Below are 24,757 nucleotides of genomic sequence, written 5' to 3'. Positions count from 1 at the left end.
ACGAAATATCCTAGAACCACATGTTTACACTGTAACCCATGTATTTTAAAGTTAATTTCCTGTTTGACTTGTTAATTGAGTTGTTTTTAGACTGTTTGTGTCTTCTTTTTTCCCATTTCTGAACATAGAGTTTGCTGTGGTGGTGAGCACAGTGTGAATTTGAAAAATTGTATGTGTTTTTCATGCCTGTACTCCAACAATGCTCATTAAAATGCAGTAAAAATTATAAAAAATCAGAAAAGTGAGAGTTTTTAATACTCAGGTTTCTTTAATTGAGTTTAACACACTTTCACTGTTTTATTTTTCAAATCAACTTCTCGGAATATAGATTCAACAATGTTGCTAAATTCCCAGTTTTTGTATTTGCATGTAAAATGTGCATTTTAACGTGAAAATATTTCATTATTGTACATTTAATGCTTCTGTTTGTGTAATCTTCTAGCTACAGCTAAGGCAGTTGTAGAAGAAACCAGCAAACTAGCAGATTGCATTGGAAAAACTAGGACCTTGCTGAGAAAAATTTTATCTGAAGGAGTTGACCATTGCATGGTGAAGTTGGACAATGATCCACAAGGATATCTCAGTCAGCCTCTCAGTCTGTTAGAAGCTGTTCTTCAGGAATGCCATAATACATTCACAGCTTGCTTCCATTCATTCTATCCAACACCAGCTCTCCAGTGGGCATGTCTTTGCGACTTGCTGAACTGTTTGGACCAGGTATATTACAATGGCAAAAGTAAATACTATAGCTTAGCTTGCCATTTTGCTCAAATTGAAGCCCAGTAATACTTAAAACTTATTAATTTTTTGCATTTATCCTGATTTGCAACTTGAGTTCTGTTGTGTTTTGGATTTTTTTTTAAATGACTGGGTATTGGATTTGTTTCTGGTTTTGTTTGTTTGTGGTGTTCTTTAAATGTAGTTCAGTAAGAGCCTAGGAACTTCATCTTTAGCTTTTAAGATTTTCTATGGATCCGTGAAGAAAATTTGTGGTGCTGGTAGCTGTCAACAACTGCTTTTTCAGTGTTGAGGCCATGCCTTATGTGTGCTTACTCTTGCTGCATGTTGCCTAAGAGCATCCATGTGGTATTTTTTATCACTAATACTCGAGTAATTCCTCATTATTAAGCATTACAACAGTGCTCTGATCCAGCCAAGTACATGAGAGGCAGCTGGAAATACTGTTGTATAATCAACAGCTTTCTTCTTTTGCTTACTGTGAATGAGCATCCCACATCAAATAGTGTAGTTGGTTGCCTGCATTGCTTATGGTGAGATGTAAACAGTTCGCTGATTTGCATGAAAACTCATTTAGCATATACAATTTCAAGGAAGAATCTGTTCTTTAATGTATTACTCTAATTTAAAGTTGTTTAATTATAATTGTTAATTATAAGAAATCCTTGTCTTCAAAGGATACCATCATTTCAAAAGTAATATTAGATGGCTTTGTTATTTTAAAATATGCCAACTGAGATATTTTAATTACTCCAGTTTTGAAGATTTAAATTCAAGCTTATGAGAGAAGGCAGTGTATAATTCATAGGAAAGCTTTCTCTAAATTATTTTTATTAATTACAATAAAGCTGGAAAGTTCCTTTCAAAAGTAGTTTCTCTGTTGTTCCAGTGCAGCGGTGCCATTCTGTTAATTTCTTTTTATGTCCTAAGGATATCCAGGAAGCAAACTTCAAGACCTCCAGTAGCCGTCTCCTTGCTGCTGTCATGTCTGCTCTGTGCCACACGTCAGTGAAGCTGACCTCCATCTTCCCCATCGCTTACGACGGAGAGGCCCTGCTGCGCTCCATGGTTAAACAAGTCAGCACCGAGAACGACTCTGCTCTGGCCCATCGCTTTCCTCTTCTGGTTGCACACATGGAAAAGCTGAGTCAGGTTAGGATGTATTCTAAAAATTTAATGACTTATTTTTATTTGCAACAAAAAGCAGTTACCTACCTGCAAGGTTTTGCTTGATAAAGATGTAAATGAATTTGCCTAAGTGTTTTCTTTCTAAAAGTCTGAGTTCAGAAACTTACTATTTTTTACAATTTTCAAGATTATGTCTGAAATATTCCAACAGTTTCTTCTTTGGAGAATGTCTAAGCAGAATGGTTCTTATCTTGGAATATTAAATTGGAAGAAATATCCTTTGGAGCAGTATTCTGTTGCATAGTGTTTTCTGCAACGGTTTTTTAGATTTTTCATGTGATCACAAGGAGGACCATATAAATATGTGTTTGAGGAAGAGTCAATACAACTTTAGTAATAAAAAGTAATGTCCCAAACAGAGTTTTTAAAGGGATCAATAGAGGAATCCCAGTTCATACTGTTCTAGCAAAGGTTATGAAACAATTTCCTAATCAAGAGCTCTTTAATGCTGTATTGCTGCAGTTCTGTTATTTTAGAATTGATTTACAGGAATGAGAAGGGTAAAGATAATAATCAGGGAAATTGGACTAATAAACAGTATTCTTCAGTTTGGAAGACAACAGGGGTAAGAAAATATAAAATTACGAATTATGCAAGAAAAGTAAATAAAGGATAGTTGTAAAGTCTACCATTACCAGAAGTTTAGAGAAAATATACAGTCAGAAGTTTTCTGCACTTCATAAAATACACAGTTAAGCTGTAGGGCATACTCTTGTAGGCCATTATTGTGCTAAAAAGCTTTCATGGACTTGGAAAGCACCTGTACAAATTAATGAAGGAGAAAACCACCAGGCATATTAAATGCAAATATAATATTTGTGTCTTGGATACTGCAGCCTCCTAAATGCAAAAGATGGAAAAGTGTTCTGTACAAGTTTGCTTTGCCTGATTGACTTCCATATTTGTTCACTACTTTGCTATTTTCTTGGGAGACAAAGGGGTGAGAATTTGGATTTTTTGGATTTTCATCAATAGAGCTGATTTTATTTTTCTTATTGGAAATTATATTCAGCGTGGATGACACTGCTAGGCACAAGACACAATAGATGCCTAAACTTAGATTTGTTTCATAGTTTTCATTCAGCAAAGAACAACTATGTTTAGAATTGTCTCACCACTGGTTTTGTTTTACCTCTTTGCATAGAAGATTCTTTTTGCTAACACCAAAACAATAAAGCTTCTAAGTTTCTTTTTTAGACACTGCAGAAGAAAATGATATGAACAGTTTCAAAGGTAGCTATATATCCACTGTGTTTTAATATATGCTTTTAAAGACCTCAGGTTTTATGGCTGTATAATAGACAAAGAAGAGACCTCTCCTGGGAAGGACACCTGTATATGACATCTTTCCAGTGCAATGAAAAGCTTGTCACCACCTCATTCAGGAAATTAGGGACATTAATCAATTATTTTGACAAAGGATTACATACTATGATAGCTTTGAGAATTTTAGGTTTTTTTCCACCTTCTAGACATTGCTTATCTTTATGAAGTCACAGATACTTCAATTACCTAATACTTATAATATGTGAAAGTTTGTGTTTTGGTTTTTTTAATAACCACGCCATTTATCATTGTTTTTGTTCGTAATGCAGAGTGAAGAAAATGTTTCAGGGATGACAAGCTTTCGGGAAGTGCTGGAAAAGATGTTGGTCATTGTTGTTTTACCAGTACGGAACAGCCTGAGAAGAGAAAATGAACTTTTCTCTTCACATCTGGTTTCTAATACCTGTGGGTTGCTTGCTAGTATTGTGAGTGAGCTCACAGCATCAGCATTAGGATCTGAGGTAAAGCTACTTTAAAATAATTTTTAGAAGTCTTTCAGGACAAACATGCTATGAATGTGATACAGGCTGAGATGGGTGTTTTAGAGGTGTGCACACATTTCAGAGATTCTGGAATTCTCTGTTTTGAGTAGTGTAGATGTTTTGCATAAATTTAAAAGCATATATTCACTGTATTAAGGAAGGACCGTTGATAATTAGCTACTTCATTAGGGCTGCAGAATACTGCAGATTGTGTAAAATGGCGAATTTTTGAATACTTTGCTTTTTGCCTGCATATTTGTGTACATACACAATCCTTTCAGGAGGCTATAACTTCGTTAAGTGGCAGAAAGGTGTTTGACTTTGTTTAAGGCGTGTCACTGTCTCTGTGCTATCAACAGGCTTTTATCAAAGAAAGAATCAAGCTTTTGATAACATCTTGATTCAAGTTGTTTTTACCATTATGTAACATCTGTTTCTGTCTTATCTTAATCTTGACTGTACCCAAGACAGAAATACTTAACCTTCCTTTTAGTACAGCTAATCTGTATTATTTGTTAATTCATCCTATGAAATATATATTTAAATACCTTAAAAAACCAAGTTGGATTCTTAATTATTCCTTCTAATTATCAGAAATACTTTCTTTTTTCTTCAGTCAATATTAACTAAAAGGCTAAGGAGTGGCATCTTCTGTGGTTTTTGAGTTGACTTTTAAAATTTACCCAGTTGAAAAATCTCCTAATTTAATTCACTTTAATTTATTAAAGTTTCCTAACATTTAGCAGTTAATATTTTCTGACAACTGTATTTAACTTTCCACAGGTTGATGGACTGAATTCTCTCCATTCTGTCAAATCCACTCCAAATCGATTCACTAAAACAAGTCAGGGAAGAAGCTGGAATACTGGGAATGGATCCCCTGATGCAATATGTTTTTCTGTTGACAAACCTGGTGTAGTTGTAGTAGGATTTTCTGTTTATGGTGGAGGAGGAATTCATGAGTATGAGTTGGAGGTATTAGTCGATGATGTAAGTACTGCATTTGGGAAAACAATTTGAACAAAAGTAACCTCAGGTTTTTTTAGAGTATGTTTTACAATGTTATATTTTCATATTCTTATTCAGTCTAGGCTACCAGTAAAACAGTGCACTGGTTTGGTTGTAGGGTTTTTTGCTTGTGGTGAAGATTTTTGTGTTACCACAAGCTTCATACCATATCTAGGAGGGTCTTCATCTTTGTTACTGTCTTGAACTCTTCTTTATTACAAGTAATATTTGAAGTATCGGGGGCTTTTCACTTTCTGGAGCTAAATGTAAATTAGTACCAATTACCTCTGTGTAAACCATGACTGAAAATAAGAAATCAGGTTAAAACCAAACATTGAAGAAAAGGGTAATGGCCTACCAGCATGATCAGGTTGTACCTACAGCTGTTTCATGTGCTGTTGATGTACTCTTAGAAGCAGCATAAAACAGCATTGTGAGTTCGTCTAATGAAGCAAAACTTCCTTTTGCACACAGTTATTCACTATAACTGATGATTCTGATCTTTTCCAAAGGACAAGCATAGGTTGCTATGGGAAATAATCCTCTCTGCTCAGGAACTTCCACTTTAGGGGAAAGGCTTTACTGTTGACTCTGAGAAGGTTTTTCATCATTTTGTTTGTATTGCCATGTGTAAAAATTGATGCAATGAAATACAAGTTGCACAATTGCAACTGTGTGTCGTATATTAATGTTATAAATGTATTAAAATTACTTTGTTTCTTTGAATCAGAGTGATCATACTGGAGATGCAACTCATTCTCATAGATGGACCTCTTTAGAACTGGTTAAAGGCACTTACACCACAGATGATTCTCCTAGTGACATAGCTGAAATCAGACTTGACAAAGTTGTGCCTCTGAAGGTAAATAAAATAAAAGCAAATCTGTAGGTTTCATACAGCTTCTTTAGATAACAAAATCGAAGTGGTCAGTGTAAATTGTTTGGGTTTTTGGGTTTCCATTCACAAGTTGATCTTGACATGTGCAATTCATAAAGTCTCAGTTTCAACCTATAAATTAAAAATTCCAAATCCTGTCAGCTAGAGGAAATTAAATCCCAGTTTTTATAATTGCATAAGATAGATTGTAGTTGCTTAGTAATTTTAGAATATTTTTGAAAGTGCAACTTTTTTTGTGCAACTTGATAGTTAATTTTCTTGAATATCTGCTTACTCTTCAAGTAATTAGTAGTAATTTAAATTATAGTCCATAGTTTGGGAACATGGAAAAGCTCTCATTTTTGTTAAATGCTGTAGGGGTTTTTTTGTTTAATTTCATTTGTAGAGTGCTTTGAAGGACTTTTCAGACTCTCCAGCATGAATATAAAATAATAACTTTCATATAGCATGAAGTCATTAGATACTTGTTATATACTGTAACTTCTTTTTACTGTCCTTTTTAAGGAAAATGTGAAATATGCAATTCGTTTGAGAAATTATGGAAGCCGGACTGCCAATGGAGATGGTGGAATGACCACAGTTCAGTGTCCAGATGGGGTAACCTTTACATTTAGTACGTGCAGTCTGAGCAGTAATGGCACCAACCAAACACGAGGACAAATCCCACAGATTCTTTATTACAGGTTTGTGTGTTGTAATGATTCATTTCTAGGAAAAGTGAATGAAACCATCACAGTGCTATTATACCACATCTTTTTTTGAGAAGTGATAGAAGTAAATGCATCCAGAATGTGTTTGTGGTGCCTCTTCCAGTCTTGTTGTAGGTTCTCTGGATTTTATGACTTGACAAATAATGTGATGGTTGACTTCTTACAAGGTCCATTGTTTATTACCTTAAAGCTCTAAGTATGGGGAACTCATAAAATACATTATTTCAATTTCTGTTTTTTCTATACCACAAAAGGTATCTGAGAGATTACTCACTGGCATGTTTATCTCTCCAATTTATTCAGTTCTTCAGTTTCCAAAAATAGTTGCATGAGGTTAGTGAAGCAAGGTCTGTTTATATGGGAACTATTTCCTCTCTTACTTAGAGTTGAAAGGTATAAAAAGAAAAAGTGAACTGCAAAATTATAATAATAGTATATTAGAAGATACAAGATAGCGCTAAACTACTTTAAAATATGAAATTGTGCTCAAAGATTCAGCTTGGCAGTAAAAACAGTAATTGCCTGTTACAGAATGGAATTGCTGTGGTGCAGATCATGATACTTTAATTGATTTAGTCTCCTGGAATCTTGAACTTAATAATAAAGTATCATAATTGGAAAGTATCATTATTAAGAAGGATGAAAGACATGGAAAACGTCTATTTTCACTCCTAGATTGTCTGCTTTTATACAGGCGAAAGAGAAAATAAAAGAGAAATAACAATTTCTTTGATTTCAGAAAAGCAAAGGACATAATTTCAGTAATGGAAACTTCAAGGCATTCAAACAATGTTAAATTAACATATGAAAAAAATTCACACCGAAGTTCTGTCTTCAAATCAGAACAGTCTCAGTTTTTTTTGTTTCAACTGATGAAATTCAAAGAAGCTTTCGAAAGACTAGTGGTACAAGTTGGAAGTGTTAGAGAATAAATTGTGTTGAGAAAAATTGCAGCTGTTCTGTAATCACAGTGTCTTTTATAGTTTGTATGGACAAGATAAATTTAATGTTTTCTGATGTATGACGATGGTTATGGATTTAGTTTGAGGACTCACTGTTTGATATGTAGTGATTTGAAGTTTTGATTTGCCTACAGCAAAGAAACAATTGTTCAGTCAACGGTTATAGAACAGCTTGTAACAGTCACACTCCATTTTGTTTGGAGGATTCTCAGATACCAATAGAATTGTTTCTTAGGCATATGCAAAGAAAGGCCACATACAGAAGTTAACATACTTTCTGGTAAAGGCAGAAAAGTTTTGGAGGGATTTGTTGGAAAAGGATTCAGTTGAATTGCACCTGCTATCAGTGGCTAAAAAATTGAACTGAAAAAGGCTTGAGGCTGACAGCAATTCTAGATGCTTTGAAAAAACAATATTTTTGTAAGAGTGATTGACTCACTTCACAGAGAAGGAGAGATATCCTTGGTCACTGAGCTACTCAAAGTAAAATTTCTGGGCTTTCTGAGGCACTAGTCCTCAGAACACTACTGGACAAACATAAGATATCCAAAAGAGAATGGTAGGTTTTGTTTTACATGTTGACTAAGTGATTTCATTTCTCTGTGCCAACACTTAATCACTGTCATACTGAAGGCTTGAATTAGTTTGTAATTGTCATTGATAGCTTTGAAAAAGCAAATTGAACCTTATTGAGATAGTTTAATGTATAATGTTGTTTAGGAGAGTCTAATTTGACATACAGAGTGGATTTAAAAGAAAGAACTGTTTGTTAAGGGTAAGCCCAAGACGGTATTTCAAAGCCATAATTAGGGAGAATCTTTGTCTCTTATGAAAATGCAGAAATATCCATGAATAAATTTTTACTTGTTTCTGTGAAGCAGAACATTGCTTTGTTTTTGCCAAGAAAGGCAACTGGCTTTGGAAGAGCATAGCAATTAATACATTTCTGTGGTTTAAAAGGCATCTAGAGATAAGAAACATTTCAGAAAAATGCTTTTTATACTTTTTTCCAAACAAAGTTCTTGCAAAGGACTAACAGTGAGACTTTCCCTCCAGAATATCTTTCGTGGTTTCTTTGGGTGTATTTGCTTTATCATAATTTTTTTTGCTTATTCTATGCCAAAAATTAGTCAGTTTTTTTTTTTAATGTGATTTTGTGTTTGTGAACTTACTTTAACTTAATCCACTATCCAGGAGTGAGTATGATGGAGATCTGCAGTCACAACTGTTGAACAAAGCTAATGAAGAAGACAAAAACTGTAGCAGGGCTCTTTCTGTTGTGAGTGCTGTTGTACGAGCAGCCAAAGACTTGTTGCACAGAGCTCTTGCTGTAGATGGTAAGGCTTGAGAAAATTTACTTTACTTTTCAAAACTTTTTACTGTGCTTAGCAAGCCATAATAGTAGAATATCACCGGAATACAAAAGCTATAATGTTTCTCTTTTGCTTTCCAAAGAATATTTTTCTAACTTTTCATTCCTGTAGGTATCAAATTGTGAGTATGAGTTATGCTTGTGATATCAGTCAAATACTTTGTATAAATTTGCTCATCAATTTAGCAAGTGTCATTTTAAAGCTGGTAAGATTATTTATTTCCGAAAGATGTTCCATGATGGGTTAGTTGCAAATTTCATGAGTGTTTTGCACAGAGGTTGTAATCAGTAGGACTGAGAAATGTAGATATATCTGCCATTGTAGCCAAAATGTCCAGAATATTACGTAGTGCTACAAAATTAATTTTTAAGGGCTGGGAGGACTGTCTTGCTAACTTGTATACTGTAGAAAATATGAATGCAGCTTCACAAAATGACAAAAGAATGCAATAAGTAATGCTCTAAGAGAGCGATATTTTTCAACAGAGACCTGTATATAATGACACATTTATCTTGAGTGGAGTTGGCAGACTCAGAATTCAGCAGTGCCTAAATAATGAAAACAATTTGAAGTAAAAATAGTCTAGGAAATAGAAGTTTAACTCACAAGGGGCAAACCAGAAAAATAAGATGGGCTTTGAGCCATAGCATTTATTTATAATACTTCTCTTCTAATTATCTTTATTTAGCTGAAGACATTCCAGAAGTACTCAGCTCTTCCAGTCTGTTTTCAATGCTGCTTCCCCTCATCATAGCCTACATAGGACCAGTAGCAGCAGCTATTCCCAAGGTATGTTCCTCAGCAGAAATTACTGAAAAAATGTATGAATGTATGCAAGAAAAAGGTTTACTCTGAAAATTTGAGCACCTTGATTTCTTACTATTTTTGTGAATTAGTGATTTCTATTTGATAACGACTTATGAGTCTAAAATTTTAAAAACATGTAATTACCTTTTTTTTAACTTGAATTGAAAACAGCATAAAAAATACCTTAAGGAAGCAGAGAAATATGACAGGCTTTAGAAGCAGGAAAAGATAAGGAATGAGAAGAATGTCATTTACAGCTCATTGATGAACATTGATGGGATGAAATAATTTAATGAGCAAATGTTTTTTCTCTTTATTGTAAAAATAAAATTTATGTATCAAAAAACTAAGATTATTTCTCTCAAATTTAGATTTTGAAATATGTCATCTCTAAATAAAAGAACATGTCTTTCTAGTGCCATGGCATTTCTTGCATGTGCCTGGTCTGGGACACTCTTGAAATCTGTTATTAGATCTGCAAATGTCAATAATGCTTAGCTAGTAGACGCTATTGCCTTTTCTTGCTTTTTCATGAGCTGTAAGATGTTTTCTGACTTATTTTTAAAGGAGGAGGAAGTAGAACTCATCACTTAAAATCTAGCAGATGTGTTGTGAAAGACAGTATCAGATTTTAGTTACCTTGTTTCTTCGTGGAATTGGGATTTGAAACAACCAAGTGTTTTGCTGTAGAAGTGTTCTCTGCTTAGAAAATGTAGTGAAGATTACAGGGAACAGTGCGATGCTTAAGGTTTCATTAAAATATTCATAAATATTTTCATATATTTATATTTTCAATATTCATTAAAATATTTCATTTCATTAAAATACATTGGATATTTGAAAAATCCCCCAGTATTAATATGGCTATAAAGTGTAACTGAATTATAACTTTAGTATTGTATTTAGTTTCTGTGGACTTGTGCTTACTGTTTGTTAATGTTCAAGGCTTTAGTAGAAGCTATTTTGGAGAAAGGATGTCACAGTTATATACAGATTCTTGTTTTAGCTTTGGCCGGTCTCCAAGAAGAGATTTATGTACTGGTGCTTTCTCTGTCAGGATTGTATAGATGCAGAATTGGAAAATGACTGAATGAATTGTTAGTGATATTCTGAGAACGTTCAAACAACCACTGAAGAGAAATGGAAGTATTAGAGTTTCGTTCTGGAAGTATTGTTTTCACCAAGTTACAATACTTTGTAGTAACCTATGTGATGTTATGTTACAGGTTGCTGTTGAAGTCTTTGGCCTTGTACAACAGCTACTTCCTTCTGTGGCAGTTCTGAATCAGAAATACGCCCCTCCAGCTTTTAATCCAAATCAGTCTACAGACAGCACCACTGGAAACCAGCCAGAGCAAGGGCTTTCAGCTTGTACTACCTCCAATCACTATGCTGTTGTAGAAAGCGAGCATCCCTATAAACCTGCCTCTGTTACACACTATAAGGTGAGCACCATTTCTGAGTGCACATACTGCTCCTTATAGGCTTGACACATGAGTTTTCTTGAGTCAGCATTTGCTCTCCGAAAAATTGTCACTGTGGATGATAATTAATATTGTCTAATATTGAAGACAGTTCATTATATTATTGCTGTACTGCTTTCTGGACAAAACTCTACATCAAGTATAGTGGAAAATACTGAAGTTGTAACCCCATAATTCAGGTATCTGCTCTAAGTCCCTAAATTTGCACAGTCTTGGATTTTTATGCTGTCATACAGCATTTCTTTGCTCTAACTGTACAGATGGTAGAAGTTCAAAGTATATAACCACATATCAGACTTTCTCACCTAATGCTAAAAAAATGTTTTGTAAAAATACCTTAAGTCAGTTCTAGTCAAATTAACATCCAGAAGTAACAAACCTATAATCAAGAGCCTGAACAGGACATAAATTATTATTCCACAGTTCCAGTGCTTGTCCTGTGAGACAGCAAGACATCCACTGCAGAGAATGTAGTTACCATGTGATCATCCTGATGCAATAATGCTTACTTTTGTCCTAAAATTTTATGGAGCGTGTCTAAGGCCTTGGGTTTAGTAGTTACTGCATTTGAGTTTCTGTAGCTATGTATAGTACTGCAGGCCACATTCACAAGTGGGATTCAGCTGCTCTGTACTTTTCTAGGATTGCACAAAACAGATACTCATGTTTGTTGAAGTTTGAGTTTGAAAAATGTATCTGAGAGTTCAATGTTTGTAGTCGTCTGTGGTTGTTTTGTTTACTGAACCTCTACAGAATTCTTAAAAACAATCACAAGTGGTGCCAGTGCAAATACTTAATCAGAATATTAAGTTATAATACAGGATTCTAATTGAGTAAAGTGCAAAGCATGTCAGGTGTACATGCATTTCAAAGAATAAATTAGCTAAATGTTAATTTACCAAAACAATTGTGCAGAATTACATAAATAAATCACGTTTGTAGACTAATTGATAGTTAGGGCCAAATGGAAATGAAGAAGTAAATGTAAAAAAAAAACCTCCAAGAATCCCTTTGACATAATTAAACTACTGCTTTATTTTAGGTAACTTTTCCTGAATGTGTCAGGTGGATAACAATAGAGTTTGACACTCAATGTGGCACCGCTCAGTCAGAGGATGTCCTTCGTTTACTAATTCCTGTCAGAATTGCACAGAGCCTGGGATTTGGACCAAAGCATACCTCTGTTCATGAAAACCTTAATTCATGGATAGAACTGAAAAAGTTCTCTGGATCTTCAGGATGGCCTACCATGGTGTTAGTATTACCAGGTAATAGAAGGATATTGATGTGGTTACTAGAAATGTGAGTAGTAACTCACAGTAGTACAACAATTAAGGGAAGTTTGAAGTTTGATTTTTCTGCAGAATTATCTTGGCAAACAAAGTTAAAGAAGGGTCTTTATCCAAGCTGGCAAGTTAATTATGTCTGTAGTAGGTTTCTTGCTTGAAGTATTGATCTTCTTGTTTTTCCCATGGTTTTAATTCACATTTTACATACAAAGGCTGGGTTTCATATATACTTATGTAAAAGAAACACAAGAAAGGAGGAGGAATATATTATTTATTTAATTTATCCTTTTACTTCTTTAAGGGAATGAAGCTCTTTTTTCTCTGGAGACTGCATCAGACTATGTAAAAGATGAAAAAGCTTGTTTTTATGGTTTCAAATGTTACGCAATTGGATATGAATTTAGTCCAGGAAGTGATGAGGTAAGGGAAAAAGTGAGGTAGTTATAATTGCTGCACCTAATAAATTCTTTGAGGGTAAAAAAATTGTATTTCCACTTAAGCCTAAGTGACATTAACAAAATATTTTTAGATTAATTTTATGAAAGTTCTAACATTTGTTGTTAAAGACATTATTCATTTGGAATTCTTTAATCGGGGTATTATTGAAATGGCTTTTCACATGGCTTGTGACACTCTGCAAAAACATAGTGTGATCTTATCTTGTATGTCAGTGGGATATAAGACTTCCTGAAATTCTGGCCTACTCTTGCATCAAAGATCCAATGGTGTGGGGCTCTCTACTGTCACTGCCAACTGAGTGACATACTTACATTATTTACAGTGCTCACTTACACAGAACTCTCAGACTCCTTGGAGATGCTGTGATGCTGTGTGCATTTAGGCTGCCTCAGGTTTTTACCCAGTGGTCTCCTCATTTTGCCTTTAATGATGTGAGTCATTTCCACCACTGTTTATTGCAAAAGGAAGATCAAATTTCTTCATGTCCTTGACCCAGTTCTTTCTTTTGGCTTATTTTAAGAGATTACTGAAAATGCTTAGTATGTTTTACAATAAATCCAGAAAACTAAGTGTTCTCTTATCCTGGGAGTCGTTGGGCCTGTTGCTTCCTGTGGACTTCACAGCGTCTGCATCTTGCTTACACTATAATCCTCATAGAAGATTTACCCCATCTTATTGCTGGATTTTGCTCAAGCTAAATCATGTCTTCAGGTTTTCAGGAATTCTTTGGAATTTCTTTACATATCAGATTAAAAAAAACATACCTTAAGATTTTTATCTATGGTGGTCCCACTGGTTTTCAGCAAAATCATATTTATATTTCCTACAGATGCTCTAATTAGTGTTTGACTAGAAATAACTTCTGCTTAAGCAAAAAAAAGTGTAGATTCATGGCATTCTTTTTCTTTAAAGCATTTACAAACAAAGCTGCTGGCATGTTTTGAACACTCAGTATTAAAATATGCTAGCCAGTAGCTTAAGTCTATAATTTAAAGAAAAGTTTTAAGTAACTGGTTTCAAATATACTTTTTTATTCTAAAAATTTTGGTACACTGTCCTGTGTCACAGCAAAACATGGGAGCAGCTATATGACAAGAAATACATTACTGAGAAACTTCAAACTGGGACATGCGGGTTTTTTTTAAGATAAAACATAGGTAAATGTATTTATTTTCCTATTTTCTGAGACACTACTTTTGTGTTAATTTTTTTTTATTTGAAGGGTATTATTCAGCTGGAGAAGGAACTGGCAAATTTAGGAGGATCATGTGCAGCAGCTTTGATGAAGAAGGATTTAGCGCTTCCTATTGGTAAGAGCAAACTTCATTATTTCATCATTGTCCATGTTTTCTGAATTAATAGTACATTTAAATCTTATTGTTACTTTTAATTAGAGATAATAATACAAAATGGAGTCTTCACACTGAATTAATCAAACAATAAAGTTGTCAGTATTTTATGCTTGCTGTTTTCCCTTTGTGTTCATATGGGGAGGAGAGAGGCCTGGTCATTTAAATTTGAATGAACTCACACCATCCACAGGTAGTGTATGACTGTATGAACTGTGTCCCACAGTTTCCTCATGCTACTCCATAAATGTGCAGGTACCATCTTTGTATTTCTCTTTCACTGTTTTTTTTCTTTCCACACTTCTCTGAATGAAAAAATACTTGCAGCATTGGATTACAAAATCTAAAATTACTGTTTTAAAATTGAAAGTGACCATTTCATCTAATAGACCTTATCACTAGAAATATTTCTACTATGGCTTTTTTTTTACAATTAGAAATAAATCACATAATTTTAGAGCAGATGCTGCGAATAAAGGTTTCTAGTAACCCAAATGCATTTTAAAATGTAAGGAAAAATGAGCTTGTGGAAATTAATGGATATAGAGATGGAATTAGAACTTCTAATGATGCAGCTATATTATGAGTAACATAATTTCTCTTAAAGAGCATCAGCATATAGGAAAAATGGGTTCATAATACATAATAGGATATCTCTCTGATCATTTTAATTTAGGATCACACATCAAAGCTCAGATACTGTTTCAGTGGAAGCGTGATTTATGAGCAGGAGAGCACCAATCAGTGTGGAGTTACAATCACAAAACCTACTTTGTATTTTTAATTCAGTATTCTGCTTGCGTATTTGGATGGATTGTGTAGAAATTTCTTACTTTATGTTTTAAGGAGGCACCTAAGTTGAACTAATAGATTTATATTTTACTCTCCAAAGTGCAGGCAATTCTACAGGTTAAATAAGGCCCTCATCTCTTATCCCCTAAGCTCCTTAGTTTGTTGGCTTCACTTGGTTTTTGCTCTTCTTCTATACAACAATAACAAAAAGATTTAAATCCTCGTAACTTAATCTCCCATATTTTACAATACCTTGTACTTCTCTCTTGGGAGCTTTTTATGTTTGTTCTGTTTAAATGCCTAAAACAAGAAGGGTGACACGTAGATTGGTTTTATGCTATGCCATAGAAATTTGAAATAAAATATGCAGTCAAGTTACCTGTGCAGTCACATCTGCATATAAAAGTGGTTGTGTATGATCTGCAAGAGAGGAGGGATAGATGCATTGTCTATAAGGAGTTTCCTGATTACTGATCTAATGGCAATTGATTTGTCTGCCTGTTCATCTAACATAAGCTCAAGAACTTGAACCAAATCTGTTAATGTTGTGGGTAAGATTACAGTGCTTGTGCTATATAAGTGTATTGTTTCTCTACATGACCACTGTACCCTCTCAGTAAACAAAACTGATGAATTATGGTCAACAGTGATACTATTTCCAAACAGAAACTACTGTGCAGCCTTTTAAGATGGTTTTCAGTTGTGTGTAATTTTGCTTTGTTTGAGTGTTTTGCCTGATGTCTCAGGAAAACATTGTGGCAGAAAAGGAGGTAAAGCTGTGGTTTTCTAGAGCAAATTTTAAATGCCTTAATATCAGACTTCTTTTCTTTTTTCTGTATCCTTGGTTATGTATCTTCTATCTTTTGCTGCAAGTAAAATGGTTCTTTAATACTGTCATTCCTAATCTGCAGAGCCCTGTCATCTTGTGGAAGTTTCCCTTAAGAAAAACCTACATATAATAATAGAATCTATAGAATCAATAATCATATAAAAGACTTTCTTGTAATGCACAGACACAGGAAGGCCCTTTTTAGTAGACTTTTTATATTTTGTTATCATTTCTAAAGTTTTACTTTTTAGTAATTATTGTAGTTGGTATATTCAGTGTGCAAGTAGTCAAATATTTGTGTGAGTATTCCTCTAGAAATATTAGGAAGAAAAGTGTTTTGACCTAACAGGGTTAAACCTATTTTGCTCCAAAGGAAGATAGACCAGAAAGTGATTTTTTTTTTGCATATTAGGAAAACTATCTTTGAGTTACACCCAAATACTGTTCATGTTACCAGTGTTCAAAAGGTTGTTCTTCCTTCTTGCTAGTTAAAGACTTAAATTTAAGATGCTTCTTCCCAAGAGAGAGATCTGGTCTATGTCCAAGATCTGACTTAAACAGCAGTGTGAAATTGGTCGATGTATTTAACATTATTACATTCTTAATTGTATCAGATTTGGTAGTAGTTTACTTATGAGGTCAGTTTTTAGAGGTCTTTATTTGAATTTTAAAAATTGCCTTGGGGCTCTATTTTTCTTATTTCTCTTTCTTCTGACTAGTAGAATTGCCTGACGTATTTTTAAAAGAGAGTAGAAATATGGTAACCTTATCTGTTTCACTCTTCTGTTAAAAGGCTGTGTTTGGCAATTCTGGTCACCCTAGAATCAGACTTTTGAATTGTATTTGTGAGAAAGAAATACTGTGTAATAGTATGTATTTGAGCTTTGTGTTTTAGGAAGAATCATAATTTATAAAATTGTGCAGAGTTTATCAGGTTTTCAAATAATTTTACAAAGGTAAGCTCTTAAAAGGGAGCAGCTGTTGCATACTTAGAGATACTGCTTCCCAGAAACCATCTTGACCTCTCAAAATCTTTCTGAAAGTATCTAGTCACATCCAAAGACTTGCATACATACTGTCTTGGCGATAAAAAGATAAGAACCAGATTTTTGTCATATGTAACTTACGTTGTTCATTTGTGTGTGCATTGAACTACACAATACTGCATGCTTACTTTGTTATTTGAAAATATTAATATTTCTGCTGCTGATTGAACAGTATGACACATCATTATGCAAACTTGAAATATAAAAGGCTTCACAAAACAGGATTGAATCTCATATTCTGTAATATGTTGATAACTGCCTGTATAACTGTTACATTTTTCCAGCAGGTAGTGAATTTGAAGAGGATCTTGAAATACTTGAAGAGGCAGCCTTACAGGTTTGCTGCAGCTTTTTATCTATTACAATGTACTTAAGCACATAATTGCATTGAAACTTTCTACTTGCTACAGAAGAAAATAATGTGTAAGGTTTTTATAGTAGAATGGAATCCAGCTTATTAGTTTAAGAAAATCATACTGAATGTTAGCATTTACATGAGATCATTTTTTACAATGAATCTGCTTGGGAAAAAATGCATAAAATATCACACAGAACATTAGATGACTAAGTGTTTCAAAATCTATTTGGCTGAAGTTGCAGTTTTTGGCAAGTTTTAAATGTTACCAAAATCAGTCTTTTACATGTCTTTGTAATTAGAGAAATAAAATCACTTTTTTAGCTGAGCAGTGGTTAATCAAGTCCCAAGTAATGATTGCAGTTGTTCTGGTTTGCTGATGGCCTTTTGTTGAGTACAATGGAAGCTAATGCTGAATCTCCCTCAACTAAAGGTCATTTAACCTCTTTTGGCATAAATTATTGTTTAATAGACTGAGATGGCTTTTTTCAAGGCTTTTATCAGAGTAAGGTTTATTCTTCTTGAATGGTTTAAAATGCCCAAAATATTTGTATCAATTGTGTCATGTTATGTGAAAATGTCAACATGTTACTGAAACGCTGTTCTTATGTCTCTTTTCACCCTCAACCTCTGCTGGGAAAAAAAAAAAAAAAGGTGTGCAAATCTCACTCAGGCATTCTTGGGAAAGGCTTGGCACTATCTCACTCACCAACCATTTTAGAAGCTCTTGAAGGAAGTCTTCCACTGCAGGTACAAAGCAACGAGCAGTCATTCCTGGAAGATTTCATTGCTTGTGTACCAGGATCAAGTGGTGGACGACTTGCAAGGTAAAACTGCACTGTTGCTTGTCCTTTTAACTGGCTACAGAACTGTCATAATTATTTGAAGTATTAGTTAAATAAAACTATTTGGCTGTATTGTTTCCAATAATACATTAGTTAAAACCATATAGGCATTCAGATGTTCTGTTTCTCTTAGCTGTATGTCGCATTTGTACAGATTTGTATGCATTTGTTTTGGAGGCTGTAAGAGATTTTAATGTTAGGTGGTTTTCTCTGCTGTAGGTGGCTGCAGCCTGATTCATATGCTGATCCTCAAAAAACATCATTGATTTTGAATAAGGATGACATCCGATGTGGTTGGCCAACTGTTATTACAGTACAGACAAAAGACCAATATGGGGATGTTGTTCATGTTCCTAATATGAAGGTAATTATTGTAATCTTGGCTGTTCTGCTTCATCTTGCTGGCTTTTAGTTTTTATTGTAGGTGTTCAACGAAATACTCTTGTGTAGGACAGAAAGTGGCATTCATTAATTCATTGTAGTCAGACTTTCTTACCTCTAAATCCACAAAACTGCCAAATTCTGTATTATGCCAGCACCATTTCATGCAATTCATAACTTGCCTGTTATCGACTACACATGTGTAGTGGTATAAATAATCAGTGATAAGTGAGGCTTGACAATATTGATGTATTAAAGCGGCAAGAATCCATTTTTTAATTCATAAGCCAGGAAAGGGTATTATAGGCCGTAGACTTTGTAATGGAAAAAAAGAATCAGAAGCACAATGATGGAGCACCTTATAGTTACTTTATTTTAGACTAGAACAATACTCTTCCATTTTCTGTTTTTATTACTTGGAAGTTCCTGTAGTCCTTGCAGTTAGTAAGAATAACTAGCAAAGACTGGTATTCATGTGTTTGTCTTCAGCCTCTTCAGTTAACCACTGTTTTTCAGTACTGGAAAGGAGACGAGGTGTTCTTGACAGCTTTAGGCAGAGTTTGAAGAATTTTGTGCATTTTGGGGTAAAAATGTATGTGGAATGTATAAATGTGGGCTGCTTGATTTGAAGTAGTAAAGCAATGCAGACAAAACAAACGCAAAATGGTTTTCATGTAGTTCTAATGAATTAGGTTACTTTTGTGTTTTATAGCCCACTACTACTGTGGAGTAGTTGGTTTTGTTCAAGCCCAAGTGTAGATGAAATACCTTTTACAAAGGCATGATTCCTGTGATAAAAGCTCTCATGTCTATTCTTTGTATATGATGTAATAATTGAGAGTTGTCTTACAGTGCGCTGTAAACCTATTAATGAACAGCAGTTCTACAACAGTAATACAAGAATCAGCTTAGTCACAAACACTGCTTGAGTGAAACTTGTATGATTACTGATTTAAGTTAGTGACAGAACAAGTGGAAAACTCACTAGTGATTTTATCTTACTATCAGGAAAAGGATATGTCAGAATATTATCAAAATTATTGCTGGTTTTATTATTTAATTACTGTTCGCAAATGTATTAAAGTGACAAAAATCTTGAATCAATTTACTCATTCTTCTGGACTCATTCAGTGTGCAATGCAGTGATTTAACTTCTGGTAAATTAAGTCAAATTTTGATAAAACTGTGTGCGAAAACTGCAGTATTTAAACATCTGCACTTTATTGCAGATTTCAGATGAGTAACACATAAACTTATTTTCCAGGTAGTCTGTCTGTCTTTCTCAGAAAATTGTGTATTGCTAGCTGTTACCTGCACTAAGGGAGATCCATGATACCTCTGTGGGAAAAAGTCAGTTAAAACACGCATTGAAGAGCACAGTATAAATGTGCAGTGCTGGTATGAGGTGGCAGAGCCGGCCAGGATCCAATCTGGCCACTGCTGATCCAGATTTAGTGGCCATGATGATTATCTCCAAAATCTGTGCACTCACATGGAAGGCTCTCTTTCTACTTCATTGTACTTTTCTATTCTGGGAAAACTTCCCTAGGCACACCAGACCGTGTGCTGCTTCCCAGGAAGTGCTGTGGGACTGTCAGAACTGACAGCAGCCTGTGCTGATGGTGTGCTGAATCAGTTGGGTGCCTCTCCCCGCTCATTGGCATCTTTCCAAGATGCTGTGTTTGGCTTTACAGATGAAGGGTAGATACTTTGGGTCTTGATGCAGCTGGATTTACAGGGAGTGCTCTAAGCACTTTGTCACTGCACTGCATCAAATATAAAATAATGTATATTTTCTCACTAAATCATATTCCCCTCTTCCACATCGTATTACAGGTAGAAGTCAAAGCTATTCCTGTTTCTCAGAAAAAAACTTCTTTGCAACAAGAGCAGGTTAAAAAAGTACAGCGGATACCAGGGAGTCCTGCAGCAGCTATTTCCCCTAACAGTGATATGACCTTTGGAGGACTTCCTTCACCAAAGCTTGATTCCTCCTATGAGCCAATGATAGTAAAAGAAGCTCGGTATATTGCTATAACAATGATGAAGGTAAGTTACTGAAATTTTGGCAATATAACTATAGAATTTAGCGTTCAAAGTGTGTAAAGGTATGCAACAGAGAAGGAAAAATGTATATTTACTTTTGGTACCAGTCTGAAAATATATTGAATGAAAATAACTTTGTTTATATATTAGTTCATCAATAAACTAAATACATCAAAGGGGCCAATTACTTAAACTCTAAAGCAGTTAGATTGGATTAGCATAAAAAGGAAAGTTGTCTTTGATTTTGATTAGACAGATTAACAAGTTAGTCTGAGTCACTCAGGAGAAATAAAACCAGATATTGAAATGGTGAGGGAAAGTTAAACCAGTATATTTATTTATATGGAGTTGGAGGGTTGCAGTCAATACATATTTAAAACTAGAACAGGTGAACATAGTAAAAGATAAGAGCTCAGCATAGTAAAAAAAGATACAAATGATTTCTATATCAATGCATATGTCTTAAGCAGCATCTCATGGAATGAGCCACTGTTAAATGGATCAGCTCAGACGAATTGCCAGGAAGAGTTTTAAAAGCAGCTAGTGTTGATTTGACTGAGTATATTACAGCACATGCAGTAAATTTACGTATGTGTACCATACTGACCCATTTAAGAGATGTGACATGTTGTGTACAACCAACAGTTGCACAGCTTAATGAGACCAGATTAGCCAGGAGGGTAGAAAAGGATAATACTTAGCATAATCAGTAGGGATTTACTGGAGAAGGCAGAACCAGCAAACTAGCACCTTTTAGAGGGTATAGGGACTTTTTTGCAAAGGGTAGTGCTGCAGTGCCTGTCTGTAAATAGTGCAGCTGGGTACAGCATAGTGTCTTAATAGGTCAATGAAAAAGGTATTAAATCAATGTAGTGTACAACAAATGGTTTAAGATCTTGCTAAATCATGTGCATATCAAAGTGTGGTTTTTGGCATTTTTATTTGGGCTAATTCAAACATCACGTTGATGCTTCTTTTAAAAGTGACTCGAGGAAAGGCAGAAATACATTATCCCTAAGTTAGGGCTGAGATGATATTTCTGATAGCCACTGTCCACAGGTACTTGCTGCTTCTTTTCCAGTGAGAGGTGTCAAATCTCCTCACACAGCTCTTAGGGTGGTATATCCTGTCATGCATGAGATGCTCTGGGGTAAATGATGGTGGTGAAAGTGTAGGGTGTTCAAAAACTCTTATAGATTTTATGAAGTGAGGAGTGCTTAGTATCAGCTAGTTAATATATAATAATTTTTTAATTGAAATAAGGCTAAGAAAAATTAAAATGGAAGGGTTCATTTAAAATCCTCTTAGAAGATAATAACAGTATGAATCTTCATAAAGATAAAAGTAAAAAGACACCAAAATAAAATTTTAAAAGTGCCTCTTTGTTGAAACATGCTTGATTTACATATTTAGTGCTTTTCCAGATAATCTTCCCAAGATTGCTTTCAAGTTAAGTCCTTTCCATCCAAAATTTAATGAATTCAAGGCATTGCAAATATTCTGTTTTCCTGCCTGCATTATTAGGCACACTCATTTCAGTGTAAAATGCAGACGTCCCCAGATATTCTCATTTTACATCAGCCTGCACATTGTATCAGTACTTGATACAAACACCTAAATATGATTACAAAATCTAGTTTCTTACTTCATAAAACTATATTAATAAATTATGACATGTTTGAGGGACTGATACCCAAAACTATATCCTTATATAGGGACCGAAAATGGTTGATCTGCATATATACATGTTCCAATGTTCTTGTCCTACCTTGTGTTGGTTTTGACTTAACAGGGGAATTTGTTAACTCAGCAGCTATTGCAGGCCAGAGAGATTCTTCTGAGGGGCTTTGTGCACTTCTAGGACTAACTGGGTTTTCTTATGGGGCTTTTCAGAGTAGTGATTTCACAAGACACTATGGAAGTGAAACAGGTGTTTTGTGTAGTGTAAGTCAATGGAAGTATCACCTCAATGTTGAGGGAATTTCATCTTCACTTGGAGTTGAAAGAAAAAGGATCTGAAATTTCATTGATAAAGCCCTTGGGCTGGTTTGCAGGTTTTACGTGCAACATACTTGCTTACTTCTCTTCATCTGGTCTTCAGTGCCTGGATTCCAAAGGGTTTCATACAAGTCAGATTTGAAGAGATTCGAAGGCTTAACAAGGTTTTTGCTAGTAGTAGCAATCTTTCTTATCTAAATAATGGTTGTTTAATGAGACGGTGAAGATACTGTTCCGTGTGTGCATATATATATATATATCTGTGTTTTGAAATTGTTTCTGATAGCCTGCTCAATGTTTTTGAGGTGTGTAAAGTTAGATTGATGTGATCTTTAAGAAGATGCTCTGCTTTCTTTTATTCAAGACAGTGGTGTAACTGGTAGCTGTTGGTTTTATGTTTGAATTTAATCTGTTTATAGGCATATGAAAATTACTCTTTTGAAGAACTACGTTTTGCTTCACCAACACCAAAGAGGTAAACATTAAAAAATTTGTTTTGTATATGGACTTAAATTAACATGCCCTGACACTTCTGCTTACACCCAGCCTCCCAAGTGTGACTGACAGATAATTGTGTCTGAAGGTAGAAACATAGAAGTATTATGTTTTCTTATATATAGCAATTTTATTTAAAATCTTTTTTTCTTAATTATTCTAATGTTGTTTCCTTATTTGTATTAGCTACTCTCTGAATATGTTCTTTTATCACTTGCTATAAATAAATGTGGAATAGAGGATTATATTTTCATAGTAAATAATAGGAGCTTAGTACATTGGAAATGGAAAAGTTGTATTTAGATGATCTGCTAGGAAAAAAGACTAGTTTTCAAACTAAACATTATACTAATCGTTATGTGTTTGACATATATTATGTCCAAAAAGACAATAACTGTTAATTGATTTTAATTGTTTTGTTTATGCCTAGACCCAGTGAAAACATGTTGATCAGAGTCAACAATGATGGTACATACTGTGCAAACTGGACTCCAGGAGCTGTTGGTCTCTATACCATTCATGTTACTATAGATGGCATTGAAATAGGTACTTAATTTTCTTCATATTTAAGCATAAATTGATATTATTTCCACTTTGTATACTGACACATTTATGTATTGATGCTTGTAAGATTTAATATTACAGTTCATAGCAAAACTTAGCAGCCAAGTTTTCATTCAGAAGCCTTCTAGTTAAATCACACTTTTTATCAGAAGAAAAAACCTCCCACACTGAAATAGGAATATATGTTGCAAGTCATGTATTTATAATGTGATTAGACTACCAGATTAACAGACTCTCTTATTCTCAACTCTGTGTTGAAAGAGGAATGTCTTGTTTCAGCTGAGAGTGACAGAGAAGTATAGTTAAAGGGAAACAAACGCCAGCCCAACACTGAATAACCTAAGGAAAGAGAAAATTGTTCCTGACAATACTGAAATGCATACTGTCATTTGTTCTGAAAAGTTGAGGACGTGTGGTCTTAAATGAGACTCTACGTGAACTCTTAATTATTTTTACTGATTTTTAAATGCTTTTGGTTCATTCCTTGCTGGAAATCTTTTAGTTATCTTGCCAGTCTCGGGGACTGTGCTGTGAGATACTATAGCATATGGTGGATGGAGTGCCCTTCCAAAAATACTCTGGATCTTGAATGCTCTCACGTTAGGCTTACTGGTAACATGGTGAAGATGGTAGTAGAAACACTGAAGCTGGACCCACATCTGATAAGACAGATGGTTTGAGTGAGTTCACGAGCATCAGTAGTTCCTCTTTCCCAATACTGACCAGCACCTTTAGTAAATACATAGTGATACTCACAAGTACACATAATTCATGTAGAAATGGAGTGGGACTTGGTTTGATGCATTAAATATTGTTAATAATGATTATCTCTGTTCCTCAAATAGAGGAACATTTGCCTTCATAGGAGCCGCAAAGCACTCAGTTGTATTTTTTGCAGTGTGTCATCTCTGGAGCAGACTTTACACTGTAGCTTAAATTAGCTGCTCTTTTACAAAAGTTCTACCATCCTCAAGTACCGTGTAGGGTAAGCTTTTAGAAATTATAAATATAACTCTTAACCTTCATTATTAAACAGTTATGAGTATACTCAATACTCAGCTGTGCCATTTTTCTGCAATGGAACTTTCTGACTCAATCATTATATTAGACTATGCCCTCTGAAGCTTTCATGTACCTGTGGTTGACCCATAATTCTGTCAACTTTTGACTTCTTAAGTACTGGTAACAGTTTCTCTTTGTTTCAAACCGTTTATGTTCCTGATGCTTGTAGATTGCTTCTGTTACTGCCAGGCGTGTTTAAAAGGATGTTAGTGAAACCAGCAGTTTTATTTCTTGGTCTGGATGCTTCTTTTCAAGATGCTGTTCTTCAGAG

General features: G+C 34.6%; 1 protein-coding gene across 13 annotated transcripts in view; it reads left to right on the top strand.

The window, feature by feature from the left end:
• The window catches only part of MYCBP2 (MYC binding protein 2), a 172,254-nt gene that overhangs the window by 86,728 nt on the left and 60,769 nt on the right, over nucleotides 1-24,757 (top strand). For 10 of the 13 annotated variants that reach the window (XM_088159784.1, XM_088159791.1, XM_088159790.1 and 7 more), the window contains 18 exons: nucleotides 443-717; nucleotides 1,669-1,890; nucleotides 3,522-3,713; nucleotides 4,518-4,724; nucleotides 5,473-5,604; nucleotides 6,145-6,323; nucleotides 8,507-8,649; nucleotides 9,374-9,474; nucleotides 10,719-10,937; nucleotides 12,019-12,244; nucleotides 12,567-12,685; nucleotides 13,947-14,034; nucleotides 17,025-17,077; nucleotides 17,750-17,922; nucleotides 18,160-18,304; nucleotides 20,158-20,370; nucleotides 22,785-22,840; nucleotides 23,291-23,406. In XM_088159784.1, the coding sequence (XP_088015910.1) occupies nucleotides 443-717; nucleotides 1,669-1,890; nucleotides 3,522-3,713; nucleotides 4,518-4,724; nucleotides 5,473-5,604; nucleotides 6,145-6,323; nucleotides 8,507-8,649; nucleotides 9,374-9,474; nucleotides 10,719-10,937; nucleotides 12,019-12,244; nucleotides 12,567-12,685; nucleotides 13,947-14,034; nucleotides 17,025-17,077; nucleotides 17,750-17,922; nucleotides 18,160-18,304; nucleotides 20,158-20,370; nucleotides 22,785-22,840; nucleotides 23,291-23,406 (2,859 nt within the window). The remainder of the gene's footprint in view (nucleotides 1-442; nucleotides 718-1,668; nucleotides 1,891-3,521; nucleotides 3,714-4,517; nucleotides 4,725-5,472; nucleotides 5,605-6,144; nucleotides 6,324-8,506; nucleotides 8,650-9,373; nucleotides 9,475-10,718; nucleotides 10,938-12,018; nucleotides 12,245-12,566; nucleotides 12,686-13,946; nucleotides 14,035-17,024; nucleotides 17,078-17,749; nucleotides 17,923-18,159; nucleotides 18,305-20,157; nucleotides 20,371-22,784; nucleotides 22,841-23,290; nucleotides 23,407-24,757) is intronic. The other 3 variants (XM_088159789.1, XM_088159793.1, XM_088159782.1) reach the window with 1 other exon arrangement.

The sequence above is a fragment of the Sturnus vulgaris genome, chromosome 2 (genome assembly GCF_052056855.1).
Source record: "Sturnus vulgaris isolate bStuVul1 chromosome 2, bStuVul1.hap1, whole genome shotgun sequence".
Lineage (NCBI taxonomy): Eukaryota > Metazoa > Chordata > Aves > Passeriformes > Sturnidae > Sturnus > Sturnus vulgaris.
The sequence above is the reverse complement of the archived record's forward strand: the minus strand, read 5'-3'. Positions and strand labels throughout refer to the sequence as shown.